At 45.2% G+C, this 24,002-nt stretch overlaps 1 protein-coding gene across 2 annotated transcripts in view; it reads left to right on the top strand.

Moving 5' to 3' along the window:
- myh11b (myosin, heavy chain 11b, smooth muscle) overlaps nt 1-15,574 on the top strand; it is a 169,961-nt gene extending 154,387 nt beyond the window's left edge. The window contains exons 38-42 of one of the 2 annotated variants that reach the window (XM_078240911.1): nt 1,326-1,534; nt 2,249-2,357; nt 10,270-10,442; nt 12,105-12,137; nt 14,803-15,574. In XM_078240911.1, coding sequence (XP_078097037.1) covers nt 1,326-1,534; nt 2,249-2,357; nt 10,270-10,442; nt 12,105-12,129 — 516 coding nt within the window. In that variant the 3' untranslated portion in view covers nt 12,130-12,137; nt 14,803-15,574. The remainder of the gene's footprint in view (nt 1-1,325; nt 1,535-2,248; nt 2,358-10,269; nt 10,443-12,104; nt 12,138-14,802) is intronic. The other variant, XM_078240910.1, reaches the window with a different exon arrangement.
- Nucleotides 15,575-24,002: the final 8,428 nt, after the last annotated feature.

The raw sequence follows: 24,002 nt of genomic DNA, 5'->3' as shown, positions 1-24,002 counted from the left end.
TGAAAAAAAAAGATTTGGTGAAACTAGTTTACCCACATTCGGAAAACCCAACAAGATCCGGCACTTACGTCGCACTGTTGAGGCAATCCTTTTCCAAAAAGATTCTCCGAGAAAATGTTCCGCAGATTGGGTTCTGGGTGTGACGGCTGAGTGCATTGTCTGCTAACCTTGCTTTTTAAAACAACACTAATGTAATTCAGAAACAGCACCGTGCGTGGGCTCCGCCTAAAGGCAGCTCCTCGGCTCAGACTGGGCTCTCCAGCCCAAAGGAGTCCTTTAATTTTCAAGACATCCAACATTGATAGTCCTTTCTCTCCTCTTCCTCCTTCCCGGCTATCTTCTCTCCGGAATGTGGTTCTACAACTCTTCCTGCTCTCCACATGTAACTGCTGCTCACTGTGTGTGTGTGTGTCTCTGTGTGTGTGTCTCTGTGTGTGTGTCTCTGTGTGTGTGTCTCTGTGTGTGTGTCTCTGTGTGTGTGTCTCTGTGTGTGTGTCTCTGTGTGTGTGTCTCTGTGTGTGTGTGTCTCTGTGTGTGTGTGTCTCTGTGTGTGTGTGTCTCTGTGTGTGTGTCTGTGTGTGTGTGTGTGTCTCTGTGTGTGTGTCTCTGTGTGTGTGTCTCTGTGTGTGTATGTGTGTGTCTCTGTGTGTGTGTGTGTCTCTGTGTGTGTGTGTCTCTGTGTGTGTGTCTGCGTGTGTGTCAGAGAGAGAGTGAGTGGTACAACAATCTGGCAAATCTCACAGTTGTAAAAACAAGTTTAATTAAAAAAGGAAAGCAGTGGCACAGTGGTTAGCGCTGCTGCCTCACAGCGCCAGGGACCCGGGCAGCACGGTGGCACAGTGATTAGCACCGCTGCCTCACAGTGCCGGGGACCCAGGTGGCACGGTGGCACAGTGATTAGCACTGCTGCCTCACAGCGCCAGGGACCCGGGTTCGATTCCCGGCTTGGGCCACTGTCTGTGTGGAGTCTGCACGTTCTCCCCGTGTCTGCGCGGGTTTCCTCCGGGTGCTCCGGTTTTCTCCCACAGTCTGAAAGACGTGCTGGTTAGGGTGCATTGGCCATGCTAAATTCTCCCTTGGTGTCGGGGGATTAGTGAAGGTAAATGCATGGGGTTACGGGGACAGGACCTGGTGGGATTGTTGTCAGTGCAGTGGAAAAGGATTGCCAGATTTATCAACTGCTTCATGGGACCCCGGGCAGCGGCTGGAAGACTCACTGTGGCCTTCTCCTGCACTGTAGGGATTCTGGGTCTATGATTCAATGGCGAGTGCCCTCCCAGTGCCATCACGGTTGTGATTTTTGACACTCTCTTTCTCGTTGTCAGTCTGAACAGCTTTCTAACGAGCTGGCAACTGAACGCAGCGCCAATCAGAAGAACGAGAGTGCCCGCCAGCAATTCGAGAGGCAGAACAAGGAGCTGAAAGCCAAGCTGCAGGAAATGGAGGGCACGGTGAAGTCCAAATTCAAATCAACAATAACTTCGCTGGAGTCAAAGATTGCCCAATTAGAGGAGCAACTGGAGGCAGAAGTGAAGTAAGTTCAACAAGTTTACCCTCTGAATTGTTGAGTTATTTCACTTGCCGGTGTTCCACTGCATTTAATTTTCTCTTGTAGCGCCCTGCCTTACAAATAATAAATCCAGAATGCCGCAGCTTCCAGATAGTTCATCCTTCGGCTGCGTCTGGTGAAAGAAGCATTGCGGTTTGTTCATGAAGCATCATCAATATCATTGAAATGTAATGCCGGGGTCAATCACAGGTCAACAACCTTTGACTTTCTTCCCTGATACTCCCAGCTTTAAGTAAAACGCACAATAGCTACCACGTTCTGTAACTGGGTTTCAGGTTTGTGCTGTTGCTGTCCCCTTTATATTCCCCTCCTGTCCTGCGGGAGGGGAGTGGGAATAACTCCATTTTGGCAATTGCATGGGTGCTCACAAATGTTTGTGGATTTAAACCATTATAGGATTAAGCCTCGTGCCTCCCTCTGTGTACACCGGATAACTTTTCTACAGTCTGTACATCCCCACAGATTGGACAATAGGGTCTTCTTTAATAAGGCAATCCATTTAGTATTAAATCCAAACAGCTGATTGATGTTTGTTGTGTCAGAAGATCCTGATGTAATTAAATATAGACATAAGTCTGTCAACAGCCGGACAAATTGTTCCGCAGTAGCTGGTTGACCTGTTGTTATTAAGATGATGTTCCTTGATCAGTTTCGTACGCTCCATCTTTCACTCTGCAGGGACAAACAAGCCACAACGAAGGCAGCCCGCCGCACTGAGAAGAAACTGAAAGAGGTTCTGATGCAGGTGGAAGATGAGAGAAGACACGGAGAGCAGTATAAAGAACAGGTAGACCACCCCCTCTCAGTAAAACAGCAAACTTACACTCCCGGCATGGCCTGAAAACACTCCACGGTGCTTCCCAGAAATCACAGTATTAGTTATAAAGTAGGAACTGATGGTTGGTGTCAGAAGTGTAGAATTGCAAATGATCAGTCAAGCTTTTATTTGTCTTAGAGTTCAGAACTTCCTTAAAGACTACAGTCAGTATTAGAGAGTGAGTAATTTGTATTTCCTTTCTTGCAAAGGACAATTAAGAATTTTAGATACACCCAACATATTGAGCTAGTGTCCAGAACATTCTGCTCAACTTCAACGCAAACAAAGACACACGAGGCATGTTTTTTACACAGAGGGTGGTGGGTGCCTGGAACTCGTTGCCGGGGGAGGTAGTGGAAGCGGATACGGTAGTGACTTTAAAGGGGCGTCTGGACAAATACATGAATAGGATGGGAATAGAGGGATATGGTCCCCGGAAGGGGAGGGGTTTTAGTTCAGTCAGGCAGCATGGTCGGTGCAGGCTTGGAGGGGCCGAAGGGCCTGTTCCTGTGCTGTAATTTTCTTTATTCTTTGTTCAAACAGAAAATGCTGGAAAATCTCAGCAGGTCTGACACTAAGTCGATCTTTCTCTACACCCTAGCTATGACTGTAACACTACATTCTGCACTCTCTCCTTTCCTGCTCTATGAACGGTATGCTTTGTCTGTATAGCGCGCAGGAAACAATACTTTTCACTGTATGTTAATACATGTGACAATAATAAATCAAATCTAATCAAAAGCACCTGTGGAGAGGGAATAGAGCCAATGTTTTGCGTCTGGATCCTGACTCGAAATGTTGGCTCCATTCTCTCTCCACAGATGCTGTCAGACCCGCTGAGATTTTCCAGCATTTTCTGTTTCTTTCAGATTCCAGCATCTGCAGTATTTTGCTTTTATATTATTCTGCGAAACATTCAGAATCTGTGCGATACTGTGTAAATATTCTGGGGGCTATATCGTGGATTCCTGTCAAAAGAGGCAGATTTCTGAGCCTGTGCTGCATGTAATTGGCACGTGCACAGTTCATAAAGATAAAGTTAGCAGACGACACAGAGAGGTGGAGTTGTGGAGAGTGTAGAGGGTTGTCAAAGGATACAGCGGGATATAGACCAGCTGCAGATACGGGCAGAGAAATAACAGATGGAGGCTAATCCGGGCAAGTGTGAGGTGCCGCACTTTGGGAGATCGAATGTTAAGGGTAAGTCTAGAGTTAATGGCAGGACCCTGAACAACACTGATGTACAGACGGATCTTGGGGTTCAAGTCCATAGCTCCCTGAAAGTGGCCACACATGTCGATAGGGTGGTAAAGAAGGTGTATGGCACGCTTGTCTTTATTGGTCGAACACTGAGTACAAGAGACAGGATGTCATTTTGCAGCTTTTAAAATATTGCGTTCAATTCTGGTCGCCACATTACAGGAAGGATGTGGAAGCTTTAGAGAGGGTACAGAAGAGGTTTACCAGGATGTGATAGTGATTGATGAAGATAATCAGAAGGATATAGATAGGCTGGAAAATTGGGTGGAGAAATGGCAGATGGAATTTAATCCGGGCAATTGCGAGGTGATGCATTTTGGTCGATCCAATTCAGGTGGAAGCTATAAAATAAATGGCAGAACAATCAGGAGCACAGACACACAGAGAGATCTGGGAGTACAGGTCCACAGATCCTTAAAAGTGGCAGCACAGGTGGAAAAGGTGGTGAAGAAAGTATATGGCATGTTTGTCTTCATCGAACGGAGCATCGAGAATAAAAGTTGGCAAATTATGTTACAGTTATATAAAACGTAGGTTAGGCCACATTTGGAATGCTGTGTCCAATTCTGGTCACCACACTACCAGAAGGACGTGGAGGCGTTAGAGAGAGTGCAGAAAAGGTTTACCAGGAAGTTGCCTGGTATGGAGGGTATTCACTATGTGGAGAGATTGGGTAAACTGGGATTGTTCCTCCTGGAAAGACTGAGGGGCGACCTGATAGAAGTCTATAAACTTCTGAGAAGTATAGATTAGGTGAACAGTTGGAAACTTTTTCCCAGGGCGGAAATGACAATTACAAGGGGGCACAAGTTCAAGATAAGGGGGGAAAGGTTCAGTGGAGATGTGCGGGGGAAGTTTTTTTACACAGAGGGTGGTGGGGGCCTGGAATGCACTGTTAGGGATGGTGGTGCAGGCAGATACGATAGGGGGTTTTAGATAAACACATGAATATGCGAGGAATAGAGGGATTAGAGGGCAGAAGGGATTCGTTTACTTTGGCGTCATATTCGACAACAGCTGAATTTGATTTTTATTTGATTTATTATTGTCACATGTATTAGTATACAGTGAAAAGTATTGTTTCTTGCACACTATACAGACAAAGCGTACTGTTCATAGAGAAGGAAAGGAGAGGGTGCAGTGTTACAATCATAGCTAGGGTGTAGAGAAAGATCAACTTAATGCAAGGCAAGTCCATTCAAAAGTCTGACAGCAGCAGGGAAGAAGCTGTTCTTGAGTCGGTTGGTACGTGACCTCAGACTTTTATATCGTTTTCCTGGTGGAAGAAGGTGGAAGAGAAAATGTCCGGGGGGGGGCGTGGGGTCCTTAATTATACTGGCTGCTTTGCTGAAGCAGCGGGAAGTGTGGACAGAGTCAATGGATGGGAGGCTGGTTTGCGTGATGGGACTGGGCTTTGTTCATGACCTTTCGTAGTTTTATGAAGGGTCTGTTCCTGTGCTGTTCTGTTCTATGTTCTATAGTGAATCCCTGTCGATTGGACACACGCAGGATTATTTGGCTTGTTTTTCTCAGAGCTGGTTCCTATGTTTGCTGTTTATTTTCTGCTACAGTTTCCTGCCTGCTGGCTGGTGGTATCTGCTCGGGTTTGCTCATCATGTTCACCCCAGTTAGCTGTCACCCTGCAGGACCCGGGCTGTAACAATAGCACCCTCTTGTGTTTGCAACTGGATCTTCGAGCCTTTTGAATGAATGTTTAATCTCTCTGAAGAAACACTACTAATTCAGCAAACTCTAAGCGATAAAAGGCCTGAAGTGAATTAAAAAGCCACTTTATTTTCCCATTTCACACACTCAGGATGTCAGTTACAATCAGCCTCATTCGATTTAAACAATAAAACTTGTTACATGGTAAGCAAAACAAAGGAAACTGACTATGTTTTGTGAATCACCTTATTTAACTTGAACAGGCTGTTGTAGATTTAGAAATGTCTGTACACATTCAACTTCAAAAAATTATTTCACCCCCTCCCCACCTTTTCTGGCCAGGCTAGCTCTGTCAATGCAGATCAAAGCATCCGTTAAACACTCACTCCATTACATTCTTGGTTTGGCAACTTTGTGCAGCCCTACTCCACTGCAGCCACATTTAAGGCAGTATTGATACGTCCTATCAACAACAACTTGCATTACATGCATTTTGGAAGGTCTAATACAGATAGGAAATATACAGTAAATGGCAGAACCCTGAAGAGTATTGACAGGCAAAGGGATCTGGGTACACAGGTCACTGAAAGTGGCAATGCAGGTGGAGAAGGTAGTCAAGAAGGCATACGGCATGCTTGCCTTCATCGGCCGGGGTATTGAGTTTAAAAATTGGCAAGTCATGTTGCAGCTTTATAGAACTTTAGTTAGGCCGCACTCGGAATATAGTGTTCAATTCTGGTCGCCACACTACCAGAAGAATGTGGCGGCTTTGTAGAGGGTACAGAAATGATTTACCAGGATGTTGCCTGATATGGAGGGCATTAGCTATGAGGAGTGGTTGGAGAAGCTTGGTTTGTTCTCAGTGGAATGACGGAGGTTGAGGGGCGACCTGATAGAAGTCTACAAGATTATGAGAGGCATGGACAGAGTGGATAGTCAGAAGCTTTTCCCCAGGGTGGAAGAGTCAATTACTAGGGGGCATAGGTTTAAGGTGCGAGGGGCAAGGTTTAAAGGAGATGTATGAGGCAGATTTATTTACACAGAGAGTAGTGGGTGCCTAGAACTCGTTGCCGGGGGAGGTAGTGGAAGCGGATACGGTAGTGACTTTTAAGGGGCGTCTTGACAAATACATGAATAGGATGGGAATAGAGGGATATGGTCCCCGGAAGGGTAGGGGGTTTTAGTTCAGTCGGGCAGCATGGTCGGTGCAGGCTTGGAGGGGCCGAAGGGCCTGTTCCTGTGCTGTAATTTTCTTTGTTCTTTGTACATAGCACCGTTTACATTGTAAAATGTTCATCGGTACTTCACAGGAGAAATTATTCAACAAAGTGAGACACCAAACCATACAAGTATATAAGGAGACCAAAACCTTGGTTTTAAGGAGCGTCTGAAGGAGAGCGAGGCAGAGAGGTTTAAAGATGGAATTTCAGCCCCCAGGCAGCTGAAGACACGGCCGCTAATGCTGCAGAGGTGGAATCGGGGGACTCACAAGAGCCAGAATTGGGGAGTGCCGAAATCTTAGGGGATTTTAGGGTCTGAGGAGATTATAGAGATGAGGGTTTGTAAAGACTTGAAGATAAGGAAACCAATTTAAAAGTCAGGGTGTTGTTGAACCAGGAACCAAAGATCATTGAGCATTAGAGTAACAAGCAAACAGGATTGGGTACAGGTTAGGATGTCGGCTTCATTGGTTCATAAGTTCATCAGATATCGGAGCAGAGTTAGGCCATTCGGCCCATCGAGTCCGCTCCGCCATTCGATCATGGCTGATATGCTTCTCATCCCCATTATCCTTCAACCCATTTCCAATTAAAAATCTGTCTAACTCCTCCTTAAATTTACTCACTGTCCCAGCATCCACTGCACTTTGGGGGAGCGAATTCCACAGATTCACAACCCTTTGGGAGAAGTAGTTTCTCCTCAACTCTGTTTTAAATTTGCTGCCCCTTATCCTAAGACTATCACACTGGCATTTGCCCAGACTCTCCATGCGACTGGGACAATGAGTAAATTTAAGGAGGAGTTAGACAGATTTTTAATTGGTAATGGGTTGAAGGGTTATGGGGAGAAGGCAGGAAAATGGGGATGAGGAACATATCAGCCATGATCGAATGGCGGAGCGGACTCGATGGGCCAAATGGCCTAATTCTGCTCCTATATCTTATGAACTTATAATGAATGGCTGGTATTGTTCAAATACCCCAGAGGATAAAATCTTCCTCCAATAGTAGATACCCACTTCACCCCTGGTGAATTGGTGTTTTTCCATCTCACATTAGCACGTTTTAATTTCCCAAGTTTAGCCCATGTGTTAGAGTGTGTGTGTGCGTGTGTTAGAGTGTGTGTGTGCGTGTGTTAGTGTGTGTGTGTGCGTGTGTTAGTGTGTGTGCGTGTGTTAGAGTGTGTGTGTGCGTGTGTTAGAGTGTGTGTGTGCGTGTGTTAGAGTGTGTGTGTGCGTGTGTTAGTGTGCGTGTGTTAGTGTGTGTGTGTTAGAGTGTGTGTGCGTGTGTTAGTGTGTGTGTGTGCGTGTGTGTGTGTGTGCGTGTGTGTGTGTTAGAGTGTGTGTGTGTTAGAGTGTGTGTGTGTTAGAGTGTGTGTGTGTTAGAGTGTGTGTGTGTTAGATGTGTGTGTGTTAGAGTGTGTGTGTGTTAGATGTGTGTGTGTTAGAGTGTGTGTGCGTGTGTTAGTGTGTGTGTGTGCGTGTGTTAGTGTGTGTGTGCGTGTGTTAGTGTGTGTGTGTGCCTGTGTTAGTGTGTGTGTGTGTGTGTTAGTGTGTGTGTGTGTGTGCCTGTGTTAGATGTGTGTGTTAGAGTGTGTGTGTGTTAGAGTGTGTGTGTGTGTTAGTGTGTGTGTGTGTTAGAGTGTGTGTGTGTTAGAGCGTGTGTGTGTGTTAGAGTGTGTGTGTGTGTGTGTGTGTGTTAGAGTGTGTGTGTGTTAGAGTGTGTGTGTGTGTTAGAGTGTGTGTGTGTGTTAGAGTGTGTGTGTGTGTTAGAGTGTGTGTGTGTGTGTGTTAGATGTGTGTGTGTGTGTGTTAGATGTGTGTGTGTGTGTGTTAGAGTGTGTGTGTGTGTGTTAGAGTGTGTGTGTGTGTTAGAGTGTGTGTGTGTTAGAGTGTGTGTGTGTTAGAGTGTGTGTGTTAGAGTGTGTGTGTGTGTTAGAGTGTGTGTGTGTTAGAGTGTGTGTGTGTGTGTTAGAGTGTGTGTGTGTTAGAGTGTGTGTGTGTGTGTGTGTGTTAGAGTGTGTGTGTGTGTGTGTGTTAGAGTGTGTGTGTGTTAGAGTGTGTGTGTGTGTGTTAGAGTGTGTGTGTGTGTTAGAGTGTGTGTGTGTTAGAGTGTGTGTGTGTGTGTTAGCGTGTGTGTGTGTGTTAGAGTGTGTGTGTGTGTGTTAGAGTGTGTGTGTGTGTTAGAGTGTGTGTGTGTTAGAGTGTGTGTGTGTGTTAGAGTGTGTGTGTGTTAGAGTGTGTGTGTGTTAGAGTGTGTGTGTGTTAGAGTGTGTGTGTGTGTGTGTGTTAGAGTGTGTGTGTGTTAGAGTGTGTGTGTGTGTGTTAGAGTGTGTGTGTGTGTTAGAGTGTGTGTGTGTGTGTTAGCGTGTGTGTGTGTGTTAGAGTGTGTGTGTGTGTGTTAGAGTGTGTGTGTGTGTTAGAGTGTGTGTGTGTTAGAGTGTGTGTGTGTGTTAGAGTGTGTGTGTGTTAGTGTGTGTGTGTTAGAGTGTGTGTGTGTTAGAGTGTGTGTGTGTTAGAGTGTGTGTGTGTGTTAGAGTGTGTGTGTGTGTTAGAGTGTGTGTGTGTTAGAGTGTGTGTGTGTGTGTTAGATGTGTGTGTGTGTGTGTTAGATGTGTGTGTGTGTGTGTTAGATGTGTGTGTGTGTGTTAGATGTGTGTGTGTGTGTTAGATGTGTGTGTGTGTGTTAGATGTGTGTGTGTGTGTTAGATGTGTGTGTGTGTTAGAGTGTGTGTGTGTGTGTTAGATGTGTGTGTGTGTGTTAGATGTGTGTGTGTGTGTGTGTGTTAGATGTGTGTGTGTGTGTTAGATGTGTGTGTGTGTGTTAGATGTGTGTGTGTGTGTTAGAGTGTGTGTGTGTGTTAGAGTGTGTGTGTGTGTTAGAGTGTGTGTGTGTTAGAGTGTGTGTGTGTTAGAGTGTGTGTGTGTTAGAGTGTGTGTGTGTGTGTTAGATGTGTGTGTGTTAGATGTGTGTGTGTGTGTGTTAGATGTGTGTGTGTGTGTTAGAGTGTGTGTGTGTGTTAGATGTGTGTGTGTGTTAGATGTGTGTGTGTGTGTTAGATGTGTGTGTGTGTGTTAGATGTGTGTGTGTGTGTTAGAGTGTGTGTGTTAGATGTGTGTGTGTGTTAGATGTGTGTGTGTGTGTTAGATGTGTGTGTGTGTGTTAGATGTGTGTGTGTGTGTTAGATGTGTGTGTGTGTGTTAGAGTGTGTGTGTTAGATGTGTGTGTGTGTGTTAGATGTGTGTGTGTGTTAGATGTGTGTGTGTGTGTTAGATGTGTGTGTGTGTGTTAGATGTGTGTGTGTTAGATGTGTGTGTGTGTTAGATGTGTGTGTGTTAGATGTGTGTGTGTGTGTGTTAGATGTGTGTGTGTGTGTTAGAGTGTGTGTGTGTGTTAGATGTGTGTGTGTGTGTTAGATGTGTGTGTGTGTGTTAGATGTGTGTGTGTTAGATGTGTGTGTGTTAGATGTGTGTGTGTGTGTTAGATGTGTGTGTGTTAGATGTGTGTGTGTGTGTGTTAGATGTGTGTGTGTGTGTTAGAGTGTGTGTGTGTTAGAGTGTGTGTGTGTTAGAGTGTGTGTGTGTGTTAGAGTGTGTGTGTGTTAGATGTGTGTGTGTGTGTTAGATGTGTGTGTGTGTGTGTTAGATGTGTGTGTTAGAGTGTGTGTGTGATAGACAAAGACTTGCTTCCACAATGTTACTATGGAAACATTGAAACATATTGTTTTGGTCCTGAAGGCAGACAAAAGTAATTCCCGGGTGAAGCAGCTGAAGCGGCAGCTGGAGGAGGCGGAGGAGGAATCCCAGCGGATCAACGCAGCCCGCCGCAAGCTCCAGCGGGAGCTGGAGGAAGCCACGGAACAGAATGAAACCGTGAACCGCGAGTGTAGCATGTTGAAGAACAAACTCAGGTAATCGCGACCGGTGTCCCGCCTGAAGCCGGGATCAGCGACTCCGCTGACTAACCTTTCCCAATTTGCCGGGAATTTCCTCGGGGCTGGTCCCGCTCCGTCTCCGTAACTTCGCCCCGGGTTCCAGGGATGAGCTATTTCTCCCGCACATGAACCGGATTTCTGCCGTAGTCCCGATGAATCTCCGGTGACGGAGTGAAACTCCCAGGAAGTCCCTGGCCCACTGTGGAAGGGGTTCCAACGCTACGGGAGTAAGTTGAAAATGTTGATGTTTGTAGAATGAGTTAAAGGAAAATATCCCTTTCGGTATCTAGAAATATTTGACTAACAAATCCAGCCGATCAAACAATGAATTTGCCTGTTATTGAGTGATGTGTAATGAAAAACAGTAAAACATTGACTTTTCCCCACAGTTAAGGCACGTTCATTAATTTCCTTAATGACCTTAATAACCCAGTGGTTAGCACTGCTGTCTCACAGCGCCAGGGACCTGGGTTCAATTCCTGGCTTGGGTCACTGTCTGTGTGGAGTTTGCACATTCACCCCGTGTCTGCGTGGGTTTCCTCCGGATGCTCCGGCTTCCTCCCTATGGGGGTTGGGCTACACAGTTTAGCAGAGAAAAAAAGTATCTTTAGTTCTCGGGATGTGGGTGATGCTGGTCGGGATTTGAAAAGCCTGGTTGCCATGGAGAGGATGATGGTAGGCCTTGCCATTGATACAACTGAGTGGCTTGTTCAGCCACATCGGGGAATCAGTAAAGTTAACCAGATACCGTGAACTTGGAGTCACGTCCCGGCCAGAGCCAGTAAGATAGCACGATCCCATTCCTGAGGGCATTGGTGATCTAGTTAAGTCTTAATGACAACAATCCCATCGTTTTTACAGTCACTTTGTCTGGTAGCATCTCAACATTTTAACAGATTTGTTGAATTGAATTTTGTGATGTGCCACTGGGGATTTGAACCCTTTGTTCACTGACCCAGTTTCATAACCAAAACACTCGTGAAGATCTCTGCCTGGTATAGAATCATAGAATCCCTACAATACAGGAGGAGATCATTTGGCCCATCAAGCCTGCATCAACCACAATCCCACCCAGGCCCTATCCCCGTAACCTAACATACTTACCCTGCTAATCCCCCTGACACTAAGGGGCAATTTGGCATGGCCAATCCACCTAACCCGCACATCTTTGGACTGTGGGGGGAGGGGAAGCAGGGCACCTGGAGGAAACCCACGCAGACACGGGGAGAACGTGCAAACTCCACACAGACAGTGACCCGAGGCCAGAATTGAACCCGGGTCCCTGGCGCTGTGAGGCAGCAGTGCTAAACCTCTTAAAAGCCAGAGTAATGCACATTTACTCTACATGATCTCCAATAACACTGTGGAGAGTAACAGTGCAGAGGAAGTTTATTAAATATCACTGTGTATTTAATATATTTAATAACCATAGCAAAGGAACTAATCTGTGACATTGAGTGGATTTTGCAATCTTTTTCAGTTAATTGCTATCTACAAGATTCCACTTGGTAAGTTTAGAGAGTGTGTTCTGTTGTAGACCTTGGCACACTGCATGCAAGATCTGATTATTGTTGTTTTACGGATGGTTTATAATAGGAATAATGTGTAACGCTGAGGGAAATCTTGTCTTTATTACAGAGGTGCTCATGAACCAGCTCAGTGAGATCCCAGGTACCTCCCAAACCTCCGCTACGCAACTCTCCGTAACTCTCCGTACTGCTCAAACTTCCATCTCTGTTTCTCCTTTTAAGTACTGACAGCTTCTGATAACTCTGAAGGCTGAAGATAAATATCAGGGAAAGAAAAAGAGTGATCTGGACAGAGAAGAGCCAGCGGATTTGATTTATATCCAGTGAGGACACCGAGCAAAATATAAATCTTATCCCGTGGCTCTGTGACATGCTTCCTGTTTACACCACATGTCAGATATCAGAGCAATCAGATTGTAATCATTCAGAGCAACATAGAAACTAGAAGCAGGAGGAGGCCATTCGGCCCTTCGAGCCTGCTCCATCCATCATTTTGATCATGGCTGATCATCAAATTCAATATCCTGATCCCCCCTTCTCCATATCCCTTGATCCCTTTAGCCCCAAGAGCTATATCTAATTTCTCCTTGAAATCACACAACGTTTTGGCCCCAACTACATTCTGTGATGGTAAATTCCACACATTCACCACCCTCTGGGTGAAGAAATCTCTCCTCACCTCAGTCTGTGCTGAATTTCAAATTGTTCCTGGCGATATTCAAAGTGCGCTACATGTGGTACAAGTAATTGGAATAAAAGTTCGAATAAGATAGGTACAGAGGAGGGCTTAACACTTTTAACACTGCTTGGCACATGCAGTGGAATGTGCAATTTCCATAAGTACTGTCACTAACCATTTGTGCTGCATTAGAAAGGACCCTTACACTGCCGAATTATCTCAAAGCTTTGTGAAACTTGACTCTGGCCTTGATAGTTTTTTCTCCACCCCCCCCGGCCCCCCTTCCCCCAGAAAAATTTTTTAAAACCTCTTTGAGATGTAAGAGATGGAAAACTAATCAGCTGTCACCACTCGGTGGCGCACCCGAGCCACAAATCATTCCTGGAGAAGCAATCTGCTCCGAAGTACAAAGGGTGCGATTTCCCCCGCCCCAGGGAAACAGTCATTTAGGCGTCTCTTAAAGCAAAACTTTGCGGCAGTTAAGGGTTTGACCCGGTCTGCTTTATTAATTCCAAGTTATGGAGCTGTTTTATTTCCCTGAGCCCCTTTGAGGATCGAATTAACAATCTTTTGTGTACCAGAATTTCCATCATATTGTTTAACAAAAGCATACTTTTCGTTCTGGTCTATTCTATTCAATATTAAATGAGAATTTGCCTAAAAAGTTGATGTAGATTGGGCAACTTTACGCAATCTCTTAGTCCTCAAAGGGTTTCCAAAACAGACCTGCCGAATAGGAAGCATGGCTAAGGCTTCTTCACTAAAAAATATTAATAATTAAGGGAGATGCAAACAAAGTTATGAAGTTTGCTTATGCTGAAATAATGAAGGATTTTGAGATTGTCGATTATATTTCGTGCCCATTTAAGCTTTTTACTGTTCACATCAGGACATTGGAGCCACAGAGTAAATAAATACACAATTATTGCCGAGTTTATTTACAACCACAGACAAACAAGGCCGACTCACTTTACCGTTTATCTAACTCCACATGTACGTAGAATTAAATTGCTTGAAAGTAACTGTAAATGATGCATTGGTTGGAGTTTTACACATGTACATACAAGGCCCCCACCTTGTCCGTGTTATCCCGTGCATGTGTAGTCTCGGAGCACATCAGTTTGCATGTTACAAAGCTACAACAGTAATTTGGCACCGAGCAGGTGTAATCACTGCAATCTTACCCTGTTTGGCTGACAGTAAAACTGTTCAGGATTCAGCCTCACCTACCACAGGGGCTAGAGATTTGGAAATCAAAACAGGTTTCCATCTCGCCCAGAGCCTCCAAGTCGGGGAATGGGGCAAAAAGCAAGTTTCACCAAGAGAGCAGGAAGATTAATGTAACTGAGATCGAGGTCTGCTGGTTAGAATTACAATCCTTCATTACAAATTTCAAAAAGAATGCTGCATCAGAATTCATTTACAGATACAACGACCTCCTCACGCGAGTTCTATATAGGTCCACAATCACCTTTCAGTTTTTGAAAGGTAAAGAATTACTCTCGAGTCATGGTTAGTGCAGCGGCACAGATGTTAGAACTGCTGCCTCACGGCACCAGGGACCCGGGTTCGATTCCCGGCTTGGATCACTGTCTGTGTGGAGTTTGCACGTTCTCCCTGTATCTGTGTGGGTTTCCTCCGGGTGCTCCGGTTTCCTCCCACAGTCCGAAAGACGTGCTGGTTAGGGTGGATTGGCCGTGCTAAATTCTCCCTCAGTGTACCCGAACAGGCCCCGGAGTGTGGCGACTAGGGGATTTTCACAGTGACTTCATTGCAGTGTTAATGTTAGCCTACTTGTGACACTAATAAATAAACTTGATAGTCTCAGGTGGTTGGAGGCCTGTGCCCATCTGAACCAGTTTGGGGTATTTTAAGCATTTAACATTTCGTTTACGGTCTCACTCATCCCGAAACTGTGAAATCTCACCCGAGGTCAATGGACCTTTCCATGCCCCGGCCCCCGGCCCCTCCGATTCCTGTGGCGGACAGGGGTGGTAACATTCCGGCCATGATCACACACACACACACGTTGATAGAGAGTTGTTTAGAGGTGTCGTCTGAACATCGGATCACTACTTGCTGGGTTTCACTTTTGCTCTTTGCTGACATGTGGAATTTCCTGATGCAGGCGTGGAAACGAACCAATGATGGGCGGCGGAGGGAGGCGGTCTGGTGGCAGGCGCGGAGTGGTTGATAACGCTTCACTGGAAAACTCTGACGAAGACATTGGAGGACGAGATGCGGATTTCAACGGCACAAAATCTAACGAATAATGAGAGTGCAGCGTGATGTGGGATGGGATAGAAGGGGGGGAAATTATACACAAGATGGTCAGAGAAGCTTGCAAAAGGGTCACACACTTTTATGGTATTATCAGGGCACTTTTGTTTTCCATTTATTAAGCTACTCCTTCACAATTTAAAAAAAAATACTTCCACATGCATGTAGCAGAAATTAGTTTGCTAAATATTTTATATGTATCAAAGTTTGAAATAAACATTTAAAGTACATTGTAAAAACCCTAATGTGCACTGCCTGATGGGCTGAGATTTTGAAATGTTTATATTTTCTTGCGACACCAGAAATGAAATAGCCTCAAAATTATATTGAAAAAAAAATCACACTTCCTTTTATACTGAAATAATTGCGTCCGTTTCAGCAGCACAATGATATTGGAGAGGGATGGTGCCCCTATATAGGAAAAGCCAAGCACATTACTGTACTGTTTGCAGACCACAGCAATACTGGTCACAAAATTCGATAGAATTGCTTTGTTTAACCACTCGAACTACTGGATTTCAAAATCAACTACTGTTCGGATCATGCTAAACTTAGTCCGCAAAGTGTTTCTGAAGCCGTTTAATGACTCACTATCACAAATAAAGGACTTTGTATCACGACAGAAGCATTGGGCAATTTATTTTCTTCCATGTACACCCTCTCTCTGCAGCTTTTCTCAAAGTAAAGTTTGTTTATTTAATAAAGTTTATTTATTAGTGCCACAAGTAAGGCTTACATTAACACTGCAGTGAAGTTACTGTGAAGATCCCAGGCGCACTCCGCCGCCTGTTCGGGTCAATGCACCAAACCAGCACATCTTTGGATTGTGGGAGGAAACCGGAGCACCCGGAGGAAACCCACGCAGACATGAGGAGAATGTGCAAAGTCCACACAGGCAGTGACCCAAGCCGGGAATCGAACCCGGGTCCCTGGCGCTGTGAGGCAGCGGTGCTAACCACTGTGCCGCCCCGTGCCATACCTGTCACCTGCCTAAAATAACAATTATAAACCTGACGGTTTAATTGGAAGTTTTAAGGGACTCGATAACTCAAACAACAGATGAGAGAGAATTTTATCATCCTGACACTGTCTGGCCTGGCCTGGCCTAATACCTGTCATAGAATCCCGACAGTGTAGGAGAGGCCATTCAGCCCAACGAGTCTAGACCAGCTCTCTGACAGAGTATCTTACCCGCCCTATCCCCATAATCCCACACATTTCCCATGGCGAATCCATCTAACCTCCACATCCTGGAACACCAAGGGGCAATTTAACATAGCCAATCCACGTAACCTACACATCTTTGGAGTGTGGGACGAAATTCACGCAGACACGGGGAGAATGTGCAAACTCCACACACAGACAGTCACCCAAGCTGGGAAGTGCAAGCGCTTTGAAACATGTTCTTGGATATAATTGGGGTGTTTTAATTCTCATCTGTAATGTTATGTTTCTGTTGTCACCTTAAGATCTCTGAAGTTTCACCAATAGTCTGAGCAGCAGAGAGATAAATCCTTTGGCTATTCTGTGTTTAAAACCTTTATCGGATTGTTTTGTCTGAAGGAAGTGGTGTATTTCCACAGTCTTTGGAAACCGGGGCAAGAAGGGAAATTGAAATGTGTGTCCAGCAAATATAGCACTGAAAAAATAAACGATTACTCGGACGTTACCAACAGAGATTCTGTCCCCTTCGCAAGTGCGGTCGCTTCTCAAGACATTCCCACTGTGAATCCGAGGATATTGAGTCTGGAATTGAGGACTGTACAGTGGTGCAGACGGCAGTTTTCTTTTTATCCTTACTGCCCGAGGAAAAACATGCCTTTCCTCCGAGACGACACCGATATTGATCACGTTTTGTGAGTAGGGATGCCCAGTCGGCTCACAAATGTTAAAATGGCCAACACTAAAGTTAGAATTACAGCACAGGCCCTTCGTCCCTCCAAGCCTGCACCGACCATGCTGCCTGACTTAACTAAAACCCCCTTCCCTTCCGGAGACCATATCCCTTTATTCCCATCCTATTCATGTATTTGTCAAGATGCCTCTCATAATCTTGTAGACTTCTATCAGGTCTCCCCTCAACCTCCATCGTTCCAGTGAGAACTCCTTTGATGACCTTCCAATTCAGAAGGCCTAAATTTCTTCTGCAAAAAGAGATAATTTAGTTAAATATTAAAACATTAAAATATGTACAGGTGGTCGTGTTTTTCCATGTAGCTAAGACGTATCACACTCTCCTCATCCAAATGAGGGTAGCACAATGGCACAGTGATTAGCACTGCTGCCTCACAGCGCCAGGGACCTGAGTTCAATTCTCGGCTTGGGTCACTGTCTGTGTGGAGTCTGCACATTCTCCCCGTGTCTGCGTGGGTTTCCTCCAGGTGCTCCAGTTTCCTCCCACACTCCAAAGATATGCAGGGTAGGTGGATTGGCCATGCTAAATTACCCCTTAGTGTCCCAAGATGTATAGGTTAGGGGAAATAATGGGATAAATATGTGGGGTTACAGGGATAGGGCCTGGGTGGGATGCCCTTTCGGAGAGTGGGTGCAGACCCGATGGGCCGAATGGCCTCCTTCTGCACTGTAGGGATTCTATGGAGGATTTGGTGGTTAAAGTGATACAGGTTGAAAGACATGCAAAGGATCAATGTGTGCCATAACTAGAACTACTGTCCTCCATCCATTATCATGCCGGTAGTTTTAACGATGAGCTCTGACTATGATCAGAAACAACATGGATTCCAGGTTAGCAGAGCATCAGAGGCAGTAAAGATCTCCTCTACCCTCGGGCTATCTGGCATTCCCCAGACGAGCAGTGCCGTATTAACCAGTGCTTTACCTGTGAGGCTGCCAACCCTCCAGGATCAGCTGGAGTCTCCAGGGATTGAAGATTGATCTCCAGGATATGGCCGTGCGCAAACCTGGAGACAAATCATCGGAACACTCAAAAATATATATACTGTTCTGCAATTTTCACTTGAACATTTCTCTTTACCAGGACAGCTGTGCCAGATAATAATAATTCCCGGATGGTTTGTATGTAACTGGTAGCTTTGGGTACGCTATCCCGATTATATCTCACAGGGTTCCCCAGTCAATGCCAATTTTAACAGGAATGATCTCCCTCAATGTCTTCTTGGATTCTGGTTGTTTGATGGGCGGCACGGTGGCACAGTGGTTAGCATTCCCGGCTTGGGTCACTGACTGCGTGAAGTTTGCATGTTCTCCCCGTGTCTGCACAGGTTTCCTCCGGGTGCTCCGGTTTCTTCCCACAGTCCAAAGACATACTGGTTAGGTACATTGGCCATGCTTAATTCCCCCTCAGGTGTAACCCGAACAGGCGCCAGAGTGTGGTGACTAGGGGATTTTCACAGTAACTTCATTGCAGTGTTAATGTAAGCCTGACTAATAAATAAACTTTGATGACGAAAATTCAGAATTAGGAGGCGGCACAGGAAGAGTGAGGAAGGCTGAGTGTTTCCCGGAGAGAATGGGAGAGGGGGTGAGGGCAGAGGGAAGGAATATTGAGTTAATTGGGGACTGGTATTTTCATGCAGCTGGGGGCAGCAAAGCAATGTGGCACTGGGAGGAAAGTAAAGGAGTGAAACTTGGGCTGTTTACAGTGAATAAACAGGGAAGGTGCTTTCCACTGGTGGGCGCAGGTGGGCCAGGGAGGTGAAGTCAGGCGAGAAGGAAGGTGGCTGAACAGAGAACTATTAGACCATAAAATACTTCACCAAAAGTTCTTATCGATGTAGAGACAACATTATTATTTAAAATGAAATCTGGGTGGAAAGGATGACTGTAGTGAGAACAAGTACCTGGGTCGGGGGAAGGCGGGGTGCGGGGGGGGCGGGAGAAGCAGGAGCAGGGAGGGGGACAATGACCTCCTCCTGTGTCCTGTTATTATTTTATGAAAATTCTTTTCCATTAAGGTCAGGCCTTAGTTTAGAAAGTAAACGCAAAATACTGCAGATGCTGGAATCTGGAACAAAAACAGAAAAGTGCTGGAAAATCTCCACAGGTCTGACAGCATCTGTGGAGAGAGAATAGAGCCAACGTTTCGAGTCTAGATGACCCTTCAGAGCTCAAAACATTGCCTTTAGTTTTTTTTTAAATCATTCGTGGGATATGGGCGTCACTGGCATTTATTGTCCATTCCTAGTTGCCCAAGGGCAGTTGAGAGCCAACCACATTGCTGTGGCTCTGGAGTCACATGTAGGCCAGACCGGGTAAGGACGGCAGATTTCCTTCCCTAAAGGGCATTAGTGAACCAGATGGGTTTTTCTGACAATGGTTTCATGGTCATCAGTAGATTCTTAATTCCAGATTTATTTTATTGAATTCTATCTCACCATCTGCCTTGGCGGGATTCAAAACTGGGTTCCCAGAACATTAGTTGAGTTTCTGGATTAACCGTCTAGGCCATCGATACCACTAGGGCATCATCTCCCCTAATTGATCCACAACTGGGTTGCTTATTCTCACGTGTGGTTTCTCATGACTCCTCTCACCCTTTCAAAAACAATTATATACACCACGAACCAGTGTCGCATGTCGAGACACCCTCGTAGATATCAGCATGGAATTGTTAATTCTAGGTTTTGTTACCAGGCAAATCCACATGAACTAATAGTGATTTTGAGTCATATTCCCTCATAACCAACAGTAATATTGAAACTCACCGAAGGTCTATATGTAACTTGTAGTAATGTACATATCTCTATCCAACCTATATCTTGGGTTGCAGTCAAGCCCACACCTATGCCATTTTTAACATGCCTGATCTCTCTATTAGTTACTGGTGGAATGAAAGTTCCTCTGTCCTCCCATTGGCTCCTGCAAATCACCCTCCCGCCTAATCCCCCTTCTGTCTCCTGGAATTTCTCAACTGACGTGAAACCACATGTAAAGATACCCAACCCAGGGAGACGCTATGAGTACACACAATACCATTTTCAGTCAGAATGCCACATGATCAAACCTCCAAAGTGAGTTGGCAGCCCTGGCCGCTGGTTGTTTAAGGAATCACTGATAGAGAAACCCAAAACTTCCACAATGCTGTTTTCTGTGGAGTTGGAAGGAGGCAGGAAACTTCTCATCACTTAAGTCAGCCCACGGCCAACCAGCTCTCCCCCGCCACATTTTCCTCTGGCTCTGTGCTGACTGAAAGCTGCACAGACATGATCGCAGCCAGAGCCTCCAGGATGAACTTATTCCAGTCATCATGCCTTTGCTACATTGAGAGCATGAAGGAATTTGGGCCCCATGGGATTGGACAGGGTAGATCCTCTCATGGGGGAAAATGCAGACCGAGGGGGTACAGTTTCATTACAAGTGGCCTGCCAATCATGACAGATGAGTTTGTGGAGTAGTGTGTGGGGTTTGCACATTGTCCCCGTGTCTGCGTGGGTTTCCTCCCAGTCGAAAGATGTGCGGGTTAGGTTGATTGGCTATGCTAAATTGCCCATAGTGTCCCAGGATGTGTAGGTTAGAGAGTTTAATGGGGTGAACATGTGGGGATAGGGCCTGGGGTGGGGTTGTTGTCGGTGCAGACTCGATGGGCCGAGTGACCTTCTTCTGCACTGTAGGGTTTCTATGATTCTATGAGGGGAAATTCCTTCTCAGAGGGAGTTACAGTCTTTGGAATTCCCTACCACACAGTGGAGACTGGAATTTAGAGACGGAATTACACAAGATTTTCAATCTACAAGGGCAGGAAAGTGGAGTTACGGCTATAATCAGATCAGCTATGATCTTATTGAATGGCAGAACAGGTCCAAGGGACACAATGTTCCTATTTCTCCTTAAGCCCAATTCAAAGCTAAAGCTTTCTCAAGGACTGTGAGGGCCTAACTTGAAAATCCAATACAAATGTCAATTTTGCAATGCATCAGACAACACTCATTTCTTAAGCTAAAGGTAAGAGATTAGTTGATGTAGACAAGCTGACTGGCTTTGTGAATAAAAGATGTGAAATCAATTAATTAAAATTGAAGAGTTAACAAGACTAGATGCATAATGTTTTTTTAAAATCCAAGAATAAGGGCCAAGAAAAGGGGACAAGAGGGAGAAAAGAAAATCAAAACAGTTATAAAGTATCTTTTTATTCCTATTGTATTAGTAAAAATAATTGTTAAATGCAAGGTAGAACCCCTAAGCAGAGGATTATCAATTTGAAATGAAAAATAGCTGGGGTATTTAGTGAATACTGAGTCTTTACCAAGATGAATCTTGTAGTTGAAGGCATGGTCAGCGATAATGATCCACCCATATAGGGCAGCACAGTGGCTAGCACTGCTGCCTCACAGCACCAGGGAGCCCGGTTCGATTCCCGACTTCGGTCACTGTCTGTGTGGAGTTTGCACATTCTCCCCGTGTGGCGTGGATTTCTTCCGGGTGCTCCAGTTTCCTCCCACAGTCCAAAGATGTGCTGGTTAGGTGCATTGGCTATGCTAAATTCTCCCTCAGTGTACCCGAACAGGCGCCGGAGTGTGGCCACTAGGGGATTTTCACAGTAACGTCATTGCAAGCCTACTTGTGACACTAATAAATAAACTCTAAAACTTTATTTCCAAAGGTGAATAAAGCACCAAGGCCCAAGAGGCCTCATCCCAGGATGCTGAAGTGGGGGTGAAGGAGATTGTCGAGATTCTAGATATTAATTTTCAGTGCTTTATCGAGTGTGTGCGTCAGAAAACTGCAGAGTGGATAGCTTTGTGTCCAGTTTTTTAAAGAATGTGTAACTTGCTAACAGAGTGGTTGAAGCTTAAGGAGAAACCAGACACTCGCATGAGGGTAGAGGAAGAGATGGTGGAAGTTGGGAGGAGGTTGAAGGAGCGCAATGATACAGCACAGACTGGTTGGGCAAAAGGACATTTGACACAAAAATAAGCCGAAGTAAAGGCCTGCGGGGACTGGTGCCAAATTCAGATACCAAAATAGGAGGCAGAACTAATTACTTAGATCAACGGCATGATGGCACAGTGGCTAGCACTGCTGCCTCACAGTGCCAGGGACCCAGGTTCGATTCCTGGCTTGGATCACTGTCTGTGCAGAGTCTGCACGTTCTCCCCGTGTCTGCGTGGGTTTCCTCCGGGTGCTCCGGTTTCCACCTGCAGTCCGAAAGACGTGCTGGTTAGGTAAATTCTCCCTCAGTGAACCCGAACAGGCGCCGGAGTGTGGCAACTAGGGGATTTTCACAGTAACTTCATTGCAGTGTTAATGTAAGCCTACTTATGAGACTAATAAATAAACTTTGAAAAAAAACTGAGAAAGGTATATTGCCAATACAAGGGAAAGGGAACAAAAAGTAGCAGCTGGAATTCACAAGGTGATCTATTTTGGCATTTAAAAACAATTATACTCAATGGAGAGAGTCCAAGTGGCTGTTATAGATGAGTGGCAAGGTGGTGGTGGTCATGGAGGGGTTGTAAAGAAAGCTCAAGAAACATGAACAATAAATCTTCACATTGTTAAGACTATGAAAAATTGAAGATAAAACTAATGATTCTTAATAGTGTAGAACATAAAAGCTCACACCTAACACTAGGCCACAGGGATTTGTTGCAATTGCACAAGGCCTTGGTGAGGCCACACCTAGAATATTGTGTACAGTTTTGATCTCCTTTTGAGGAAGGATGTTCTTGCTCTCGAGCGAGTGCAGCGAAGGTTTACCAGGCTGATTCCGGGGATGGCGGGACTGATGTATGAGGAGAGATTGACTAGGTTAGAATTGTTTTCGCTGGAGTTCAGACGAATATGGGGGGATTTCATAGAGACTTATAAAATTCTAACAGGACCAGACAGGGTAGATGCAGGGAGGATGTTCCCAATGGTGGGGGAGTCCAGAACCAGGGGTCACAGTCTGAGGATTCGGGGTAGACCATTTAGGATGGAGGTGAGGAGACATTTCTTCACCCAAAGAGTGGTGAGCCTGTGGAATTCATTACCACAGGAAGTAGTTGATGCCAAAACATTGAATGTATTCAAGAGGCGGCTGGATATAGCACTTGGGGCGAATGGGATCAAAGGCTATGGGGAGAAAGCAGGATTAGGCTATTGAGTTGGATGATCAGCCATGATCGTGATGAATGACGGAACGGGCTCGAAGGGCCGAATAGCCTCCTCCTGCTCCTATCTTGTATGTTTCTATTAAAAAAAAAGCCATACAACTTCATTTAAGAGTACTGTGTGCAGTATTGGACTCTATACAACAGTAAGAATATTGATGCTTATAGGAGTTAAATGCCAACTAACTAATATGCTGCCTAGAATGAGAAACTACAACCAAAGGCTTTTTCATTTGAACAAAGATTAAAGAGAGGTTTCATCAAATGTGAAAAGATGGATAGGATAGATACAAGCGGATTGTTTTCGGTGGTTTAGAGTCAAGAATAAGGGACCACTGATACAAGGTTAAATGTATAATTCTTGAGAGGCTATGGAATTTACTCAAAAGGTAACAGACATTGAAATTATGGCAATATTCAAAGTGGGATTGGATGGGTACATAAAGGAAAAGGAACCATGAGGGACATCGAACTCTGGCTGGTAACTGAGTCAGTCAAAAGGCCTTCTTCATACACAAAGTGCCGACGTGAGTGATTAAGTCACCATCTGAAGCAATGCAACTCCGTTAGTCCGAGATGCAGAAACCTGGGACAGTGAAGCACCATTTAAACCGCTTTAACTCTCATCTGTCCTCAGAGTTCAGAATGCATCCGGTGTTCAACTGAAGTGTCGGAATATTTGGCCACATTAAGTGACAGCTCATTATAAAACCCGTTCAAAGCACAATGCTATATTTAAAACAAAGCACAGAAAAACCTTAAAGATGTGACTGGGATGTCTATTATTGGTGGTCTGTAGAGAGAAATGTTTTTGTCTGCATAAAGGTGGTAGAGTTCATCTGGATGGAACGGCTTCCTCCCAGCTGCTTTCCTGAAGGCATCACCTTGTTTGATATGGATCCCACATGGCCATTCTTTGGGTTGGTGACCAGAAAATGGAGGGGGAGGAGTCAGATTATTTGGCAATGGAAAAATT

The sequence above is a fragment of the Mustelus asterias genome, chromosome 23 (genome assembly GCF_964213995.1).
Source record: "Mustelus asterias chromosome 23, sMusAst1.hap1.1, whole genome shotgun sequence".
NCBI lineage: Eukaryota > Metazoa > Chordata > Chondrichthyes > Carcharhiniformes > Triakidae > Mustelus > Mustelus asterias.
This window is presented reverse-complemented; position numbering and strand designations above follow the sequence as displayed.